Here is a 9,090-nt window from a genome sequence, read left to right on the forward strand (position 1 = left end):
CATAAAAAAAAATCAGACATCCTGTATCTATTCTCTGGAGAACACCCAGTGAGAATGGGAGGCAGTCTTGTGCGTGCAGGGAGCTGGCTGTTTCTTCACTATGATTTACTTTGTTATCCTAGATCCTTTGAGGCACGGATTTTTCTTTTTTATTTAGATTTTATTCTTGTTGCCTTCTGTAGGGTTCCTTCTATAGAGTTGCCTTCTATAGTAATATTTATATATTCTGTAGGGATACTTTATGTGTTTAGTTCAATCAGATAATGATATGTGACAAGGGTGCCACATTAAATCTGCCAAACACACTTGTTTATCTGTGAAAATCCATTGAGTTAAAATAATTTTTCCATTCTTGTAGAACAAATCCTATGATTTGTTTACTTTGTCCTTTTGTAACATTCGCTCGACTTGTTTTCAGTTAAGGCATTCCTTAAAGTTTTAATGATATGAAAATTGAAGATGACTAAACAAATGGAATAAGAAAGAAGAATTAGTCAGCTGCTTGAGGGCATAAGATGTGTTTTATATATTTCTGCATCACCCATAGTCACCGGACTCAAACAAAACCAAAATTAGCATTTTAATACATATTTTCCACTCACACTTTCTCTTTGCCTAGGGTGTAGAATACTCTGCGTGTTGATTATATCTTTATAATCATATAGTATTTTGATTTTTCTAGTTAATTAAAAATTGAAATTATGAGGACAACAAACCTCTTTCTATGCTGTTTCATTATCCTCCTTAATTAACAAATTGGAACAGCATGCACACTAAGGCTTGATAACTGATTGGCACACTTGACTGTACTTCTCCTTTGCGTGACCGAATTCCATAGTTTCTAAGTCTCACTCCTGAAAACAGTGCTAGGGGGAGTTATCACAACATCCATCAAACACCAGAAAAAAAGGTTGACTTCCACTGACTGTCTGTTGCCATCAACAGAATGTTTCCAGTCAAGCCTGAATCATATTGAGAGGCACACACGATGTGAGCCTACCTTGAATGCATTCCTTCTGTGCTCCCTTAAGAGAGGAGCCTGGACAGGTTTGCTCAGGAGATTTTTTTTTTTTTTAGCTTCTATATGTTCGCCTTCTTGTTCACCTGTGATTGAGTTTATTGTAGAGAAAGGTAACAGAGATTGTGGTTGTGTAAGAACAGTCAGACACAGAACTAACGTGGGCTTAGCAGCCCAGCCATGGGTCTGCCCGGTTCTTCCGCATCAAGAAGTTAATCTTTCGAGCCATTTCCATGTTGTAGATCCTCCGGCATGTTTCATAGTTCTCCCGCAGGCGGAGGCGGCAGGGCTTCTCATAGAAACGCTGCTGCTTTATGACCTCAGTAAGCCCATCGGTAGTGAGGATTCTGTTCAGGGTCCTGTATGCACCTTCCACGTTCCCCTCCTGAACCATCACAGTCCTGGCAATGAACTTCAGGTGTTTAGCCAGGGCCTCGCTTTCAAATCTTCATTCTTCAGGACCTACAGGCTGCGGCTGTAGCACTTGGACTCCAGGCTGCTCAGGAGATGTTTGTGTAGCTTTCCCCATGCTGTCTGTGGGCTCTGCACTGTGGATCCACTCACCAGGCCCGTCAGTATCTCCATGAAGACTGTTCAGGCACTATATTTTATCTGAGATCTGTCTTTAAATTCTTAACAGCCTCTAGACGGCTTTCCTTCAGCGGCAGTTTTCTCTTTGTGTCTGTCTGTCTGTCTGTCTGTCTGTCTGTCTGTCTGTCTCTGTCTGTCTTTACAGCAAGTTCCGTACAGTAGCCGTTTCACCATGACTCCTGACGTTTAGAAACAGTTCCTTTGGAAATGACTCTTCCAGAGCTCTCCTCTCTGTTTTCACCTCAGTTCTTGGGTGATAATTTCCTGAAATGAGTTTCAAAACAGGAACACATAACAAATATTTTTATACCTGGCAATCACATTACACATTATCTGATGATCATTTCTATTCCTATTTCTTCACTTGTTTCTCTCAAGTGGGAGTGGTTGGAAGACTCACACAGGAATGAGTCCCTGCTCCCAAGGTTAGGCTTCTCTCTTTACCCTTCCCCGTATTGTTCATTTTTTCTCATATTACTGACACCATCCATAATTGCAGTGGGGCAGTGGATGGAGGAAGATACTAACCTTCCCAGAACTGGAGCTGAGTCATTGGGGGAGGTGATCTCATCCAAGATTCATTCATTCATTAGCAGGTGGCCTCTGCCTTTTCACCCTCTTGACTTCAGGTGTAGCTGCTTGGATGGCCCATGTAAAACCTTAACAAGATCAGTTAAAACTGCTGACGTATGATGGCAATGGTTTTAGATACTTGGATGGGAGTGTAGATATGATAAAAAGTCTTCACCACAGACTGTTTTGTTCTCTACTTTTGCTTCCGAGTTCCCAGGTGTATCTATGGCATTTCCTCCTTGAGGGAAGTCATTTTCAACTGCCCCTGGATATCTGCCCATGGAGAAACTAACAGCTTTCCTTGACCACAAGCGATCATCTACCAACAACTCCTCCACCCTGTTTTTCAATTTTTGAACTCTGAGGTTAATTCTTGCCTTATAAAATTAAGATCAAGATAACTCTGGCAAGGAGCCAGCCCCTGCCAACAAGTTCTTTTACTGGGCAATGAAGAGTGATTGCACAAACGCTATATAAATATTTCAAGTACCCATGTTGTCAGTCCTGGTAACTATTGCTGTAAACAGGGCAGAAGTTGGGAGTAGTGCTGGGGGAGCTCCATGGGCTTTGAGCAGAGAGGAATCACAGTGAAAGGGAAACTGACAAATCCTTACTCTACAGGTCACAGGGGTCAGGACAACTGCTCTTCTGTTTCCATAATCCCACTCTCTATGTTCAACCTGCAACACTTTTTTTTATTGAATTGCATGTTTTGAAAGTAGTACAGATGGAGGAATTGTATTGACCTTTGTAGTTAGTTAACTATTCATTTTTAATTTTAACACCAGATCAGTCAGTTCAAATTCATTGCCAAGAATTCACTCCAACAAATCTCTGTCCTGTCATGGTTGTTCTTGTTTTAGCTACTTTAATGCAAAATTTCCCCGAAATGAGACCCAGGCAAAGAATCCAGCCCAAACTATCAACCCTATTCAATGACCCAACTTCAGCTTCCAGTTGTTTCCTGCAGACCTTCTCTACAACCCCAGACCATTAGGATGTGGTGCAGAAACGGATGAGAGCCAGTACCAGCATGAATGGGCACCTGAGCACTCTGGTATCTCTCTTCAGAACCAGCTTCCTAACGGTGAGAGTCACTCCCTCTGCCAAGAAAGCTCTTTGCCTGTTTTGTAAATCCCTCCTGAAGGGTGGCTGAAGGCCATCAGCGCAGAGTCGTTCTGTCCAGGGAAAGGAAGATGGAAGGAGAAAACTCGATTTTCATTTTTTTCTTCTGTCTTCTCCCGTTGTAACATTGCAGCTCCCATTGATAGCAGACACTCGTTCCCTTTCAGCAGAAACAAATTCCATTTTATGTCTCCTTCAGAAGAGAGAAATTTCTCTTTCAGTGATATGATGATAAAGACTGCTTTCGGCATTTTCCTCTCTAAATTCGTGGTTGTTTATCATGCAAACTCTTCTTTACATCATCAGCGCGTACTAAATATACGGAAGTGATTTTCAGACCCGAAGTTCTTATCTCCAACCTTTCTTTTGAATCACTTAAAGAGATTTTCTATTTGAAATTGTTTCAGGACATCAGATTCAAGCCACAATAAAAGAGTAGAGGCGACTAAGAATTTTCCTGATGGCTTCAAATTGTTCTGTAAGAAGGGATTTCAAGTATTATCAGTCTCCTTGGAATTCCTATGGAAAATGCCTGTCCTGTATGGTAAGAGAAATCTCACCAGTGGCAGGACTTGTGTTTCCAGATGATGCCGGGAAACAATTCACTGGTACACTAGAGGTGGGTGCAAAGAACAGAGCTAGAAAATGTGGGAAACTTTCCCTTCCTCTAAGGAGCGCACAGACAAGCTGCTATCCCAATGTCACTCTAAGGCAGCTCCTTTCTCATTCAAATAGAGGAAGACTTTCCATTCTGACTATCATTGAAGGAAGTTTCTCCAAGGAGATGGTCTCCAAGAAGTAAGGTACAGGGGTGCAGGGCCCCCCAATAGGACACTTTGTGCTCTATAGGAAGGGGGCAATCTTTATATCAGAGATTCAAAGAATTCCTTTCTTTGGGTCTTGTCAGCCATCCAACTTCAAAAGTCCCCTAATAAAACAGAGATATTCCTGAGAAGGCTAACACCTTGAGTATTATCAACTGGTACTAGTTAACACCTTGAAGGAAATTTAGGAGAGCTGCCAAAAGTTGGTCCAGAAGGGAAGCGGGGGGGGGGGGGGGGGGAGTAGGAACAGTGCCCAGCAGGAAGGACTGTAGCTGTCCTTGCTGTCAAGTCAGGATCAGCTTCAAGGGTGGACTCTGTCTTAGCCCAGTGGCCTTGGACAAGTGTGCACTTCAGCTAAGCTAGTTTCTACTTTACCTGTTAATTGGAGGGTATAATTATTTTTTATCTCATAAAGGGTGTTGGGAGAATTTATGGCCTATAAAACATTGGCGATTTTCAATGTGAGGCAGTTCACAAGTACAAAGTATTATTACTGGCTTTACGATGGGCCTGTAAATGGGATTAGGTAGCCCTGGAATGCTGATATTTAGTGAAATTATTTTATCTGTACTCTGCGGAGAGGTGGGTCGAGTTGTATCTCTTACCAGGCAGTGGTAGAAGTCCTACTAAATATTGATGGGTATAGACTAGGGCCCTCGTGTAAAAGCTGTACTGTTGGGCTTTATTGCCCAGCACAGGTGTTTTATGGCATTCCTTATCTATGAGTAATATCCGAACACAGAGCCTAGCCCAGCTCAAAGTCAGTCTGAGGAGGGATTTTTATTTTTCAATCTTGTGAAAAAGTGAGAAGTTCATCTTTTCTTTCTCTACAGTCATCTCTGCTATCTCAATTTCCAGCAGCAGGACGCACTGACAGTTGAGTTACTGCTTGTTTGTCTCTCCACACATGCACACGTGGGACGAGAACAGCTGAGGTGACTTTCCACTCCACACTTATTAAGGAATCCACGGTGATTCCCCAGTGACCAACATCTGACATTTGAACTTCTCATTCCAAAGTTCAATAACATTTATCGGTCTGCTCTGTCAGCTTCATTTTCATTCCATTCGCCCATAATTTTAGTCCATCTAACCAATTTGCCAGGATTTTAACCCAGCCTCTGGTACAAGCCCTACCTTTCCGAGGGCAACCCCAGAACTTTGAGAAGCATTTGATGTAGTGACTGTTCAGTAGGGCCATTCAATGCTTGGATAAATAATTTCAGACCTGAAATCCTGTCCCCTTTCTGTCCTCTAATCTCCCCAGACATCTTTGGGACTCAGTGTGATGCACCTCTGAATACATATTGTGTAGTTAATTCCAGCCTCTCCATGACCGGGCTCATATGTTTGTATTCATCATTTTATTTAATCCCTTTAATTTGCTGCTTAAGAGACATGAGCATTTGTGGTTTAATGCATACATGTTTTACGTATGAGAGAACAAGCTTAGGTGTCAGATCTGGGCCTTGGATTTCTTCCAATTTAAATGTGATCTTATTAATTTAAATATCTCTTGTTCAGTGGAGAGAGTATTTATTTCTGGTTTACTGACCTTCCCTAATGTGCAGGCCCTCTGTGTAACACACATATGCACACACACACACCCTAGTGCAGTTCAAAGTTATTATAATTTGACTTGGAATTAGCTGGATAAGCTGTACCAGAGATCGTCTGAAGAAATCTGGAAATCTACATAATGTTATTGGTCCTCCTCACTGGGCATTGTGCTGCAGATGGCACTATATTAGAAGACCATGGCTTGTTAGCCTAGACTATTTTGGTCTTAGTATGTCTCATATAACCCATGTCTTATGCAACCCAGGAAGGCTGTTCACTGTATTATTAAGCTTTTCTATAGAGAATTAGAAAAACTAAAGAGACATGCACACACGTGGAGGGGGAGCTGAGCAGACTTAATTTGAAAATATGAAGATTCTCCAAAATCCAAAACTTTTGGAGTCCCAACAGATGTTACAAAAACTTTCAGATTCTGCCTTTCTTACAGTTTCAGCTTTGGATTAGAGATGAACAAGTGGTGTGATCTCTGCAAATACTGTAAAATCCCAAACCCCAGAAAACTCTACTGACAAGCATTTTCTATGTGGAGATCTGTAATCTACAACTGCCTCCCTATCATCTATCTATATAGGAATATATATCCTTATGTATGTATATATACATACACATATATGTAAAATTATCCTTCTTGAATACCCTCTCTCTGGTTCTCCCCTGCTCTTCATCTCTTTTATAAGGAGTTGTCTCCTGTTCCTATGGGAATGACAAGTCTCAAATTGGTGGGGCAGACAGGCCAGCAGTATGGAAATGAGAAAGGGAATGGTATGTTGCAGTTTGAGACAAAATCCTTCCTTCCTGAGAAAACCCCAGCCTTCACTCCTATTATCCGTACTGATTACATAAGCTCCACCTAAGACATGAGGGTAATCTGCTGTATTGGAAGACAACCGAGTCTACAAGTTGATCTCACTTAGGAGACACAAGTAACACAGCAACATTGATAAAACAATTATTAGACAACATAGCCTAGAGAAACTGGTGTAAAATTAGCTTTACAGAGTCCTTTCTTTGGTGACTTCTTCAACTCATGATGTCTCCAAAACCATAATCTTGAAAAAATTATGGAAACAAGATAGTTCAAGAAAAAATGGACAAAACTGTAGATATTTGCCATGTCCCTTTTAGCTCCCTACATATGAAGATGAGACATTCATAGATTTGCCTTAGAATTGTGAATATACATACATGCACACATACATACATTAACGTATAAACATTCTAGGCTATATATGATGCACACACATACTATAATATCATTGAATTTATTCATAGTGATTTGAAAGACTCTATTAACAAAAGATATTGCCATTTGTGTCTATAATCAAATTTGTTTTAGAATTGTGACTAAGACAGAAAGACATGTGCCTGGTTCAGTCAATATGATGCTTATTGTGCAAACATGAGGAGCTGAGCACCTCTGTGAAAGCAAGACAGAGCAGCAAATGCCTGTGATCCAAGCACTGGGGAGGTGGAGATGGAAGGAAGTCTGGAGTGTGCAGGCAACCCAGCCTAGCTAATTGGTGAGCACCAGTTTCAATGTGCGACCCTGTCTCAAAAACTAAGGTGGAGAGTTTTTGAGGAAGACACCTGATAAATGACTTCTGGCATCTACATGCCTCTAATCTGCACACACAAGAACACATGTACTTGCTACCTCCAACATGAAAAAAGCCTATGCATTTCAGATCTATCCATACTGATGCATTCGAGGGCAAATACACACCTGCGAAGCTACTTACAAGTGTAGTGCCCTATGTTCTATGACTTAATCATTCCCTCTAGAAGTTTCCTCTGCTCATCTCTTGTTTTGAAAAGCATATTTAACAACTGATTAATCCTCTATCACTGTAAGTATTTAGCACAGTATTGCTATCTACACATCTTTATGTATACAGTCATCTTTCAGATTTATTCATATTGTATAGATTATACTCCATCTATGGATTCATCTTGTACCATTGCACTCTGATCAGCATCTGGCTTGGTTCTCTGTACTTTGTCCTGAGTCTGATAGGAAGTACATAGAATCTTATGTTCCTACCTAGTGTTGGATTCAGTCCTTGTTGAACATGTGGTGGCTACAGAGAGGTTAACAAAACACTTTTGTTTGCAAACAATGGTGTTGAGTAGTTAAGATAATCTATTTCATTTCTGCTAGGCATGTCCTAAGTCTTAGAGTCCAAATTTTACCAATCAGGTAATCAGGCCTGGAGGAGTTAGCTGTTATTTTAAGGCCAAACAGAAAATAAGGGGGTGATTAGCATTTGAACCCAGCCACTCACATTCCAAAATCTATACGCGTGTGTCCTTGTATCACACAATTTGCAAACGAGGATTAAAGTTAAAGACTTCAGATGAGGCAAAGTGTGAGTAAGTATTGATTGGTTACCTCTTAGATGGAAGTCCTTAAGTAAGATAATGTGCTCTCTATGTCTCTATCTCTTTATAAATAGTAGTAATGATTACAATTACAATATTTATTTTTCATGGATGCCATGTTTGTAAATTTACCAACTTGGCTGAAATTGTGTAATAAATAGTGGGACACTTCTGAAGTCACTAGTTTGCACATACATGGGAGTGAGAACTGTGTGTTGTCCAACATGAACATGACCAAGGCAACATTTGATTTCTTGTTCAGCTCTGGTGCTGTACATAGCTGTCCTTTTTAACATGCCTTTCTTTTGTGCTTTTTGTTAGTACTTTTGCTGTTTTGAAGAGATTCCAGACACAATACCAAAGTGTTCACTGATGTTCTTCAGCACAGAAAGACTATAGTATATCTTATAGGGAAAGAGGGTATCAAACACACTTTCTTCAAGTGTGAGGAGCAGTGCTGCTGACTAAGTTCAATGGTAATGAATCAACAGTATAAATTAGATAAGAAGTCTGTCTTAGATAAAGTGTTATGTGGTTTTCTATAGAAAACCATATAAACCCATGTCATTTGATGAAAAATGGCCAGAGGCTCCCTGACAAAAATATTATGACTTGTAGAACAAGGATTTAGTAGGCACCTACCCCCCCCCCCCAAGTGCTGTGCCGTCTCTCCAGTCCCTAGGCTAAAGTGTTTCATTGGCCTGGTTGACCATGAGTTCTTTCACTCTATTGGTAAAAGCAAGCTTAACAGATGAAGCTAACAAACTCCTCCTCAACTCTAGAACCTAAGATTGGAATTGACCTTCTCCAGGAAGTTTCCACTGCCCAGAAGAGATGTCTGATCTTCTCTGGTAATGCTGTCGTATTGGGTTCCATTGTTATTGACTTATACTAAACTATGAGTCCACAGGGTCATGAACATTGATTAGCCCGAAGAGAATGTTTCATTCTTGTTGAATGAATTAAAGAATGAATGAGTTTGAGTTCTCAGCTTAGTAT

General features: G+C 40.6%; 1 protein-coding gene across 1 annotated transcript; it reads right to left on the minus strand.

Moving 5' to 3' along the window:
• Positions 1-1,090: 1,090 nt before the first annotated feature.
• Positions 1,091-2,100, minus strand: LOC121460653 (28S ribosomal protein S21, mitochondrial-like). The gene is made up of 2 exons (XM_041671106.1): positions 2,054-2,100; positions 1,091-1,455 (listed from the first exon to the last, which is right to left on the minus strand). Exons 1-2 carry the CDS (start codon positions 2,098-2,100, stop codon positions 1,185-1,187), a joined length of 318 nt encoding a protein of 105 aa, XP_041527040.1. The 3' UTR covers positions 1,091-1,184.
• Between the last annotated feature and the right edge of the window lie 6,990 nt (positions 2,101-9,090).

Source organism: Microtus oregoni, unplaced genomic scaffold (genome assembly GCF_018167655.1).
Source record: "Microtus oregoni isolate MIOR12 unplaced genomic scaffold, Mior012 000021F_ref0000039, whole genome shotgun sequence".
NCBI classification, from domain to species: Eukaryota; Metazoa; Chordata; class Mammalia; order Rodentia; family Cricetidae; genus Microtus; species Microtus oregoni.

What these genes read in the sequence shown, in the direction of transcription:
- LOC121460653 (XM_041671106.1), bottom strand. Translation starts at nt 2,100, where the DNA reads ATGGATGGTGTCAGTAATATGAGAAAAAATGAACAATACGGGGAAGG. An exon ending in AATGAACAATACGGGGAAGG is followed by an intron (nt 1,456 to 2,053) that starts GTAAAGAGAGAA and finishes AAGATTTGAAAG; the next exon opens with CGAGGCCCTGGCTAAACACC.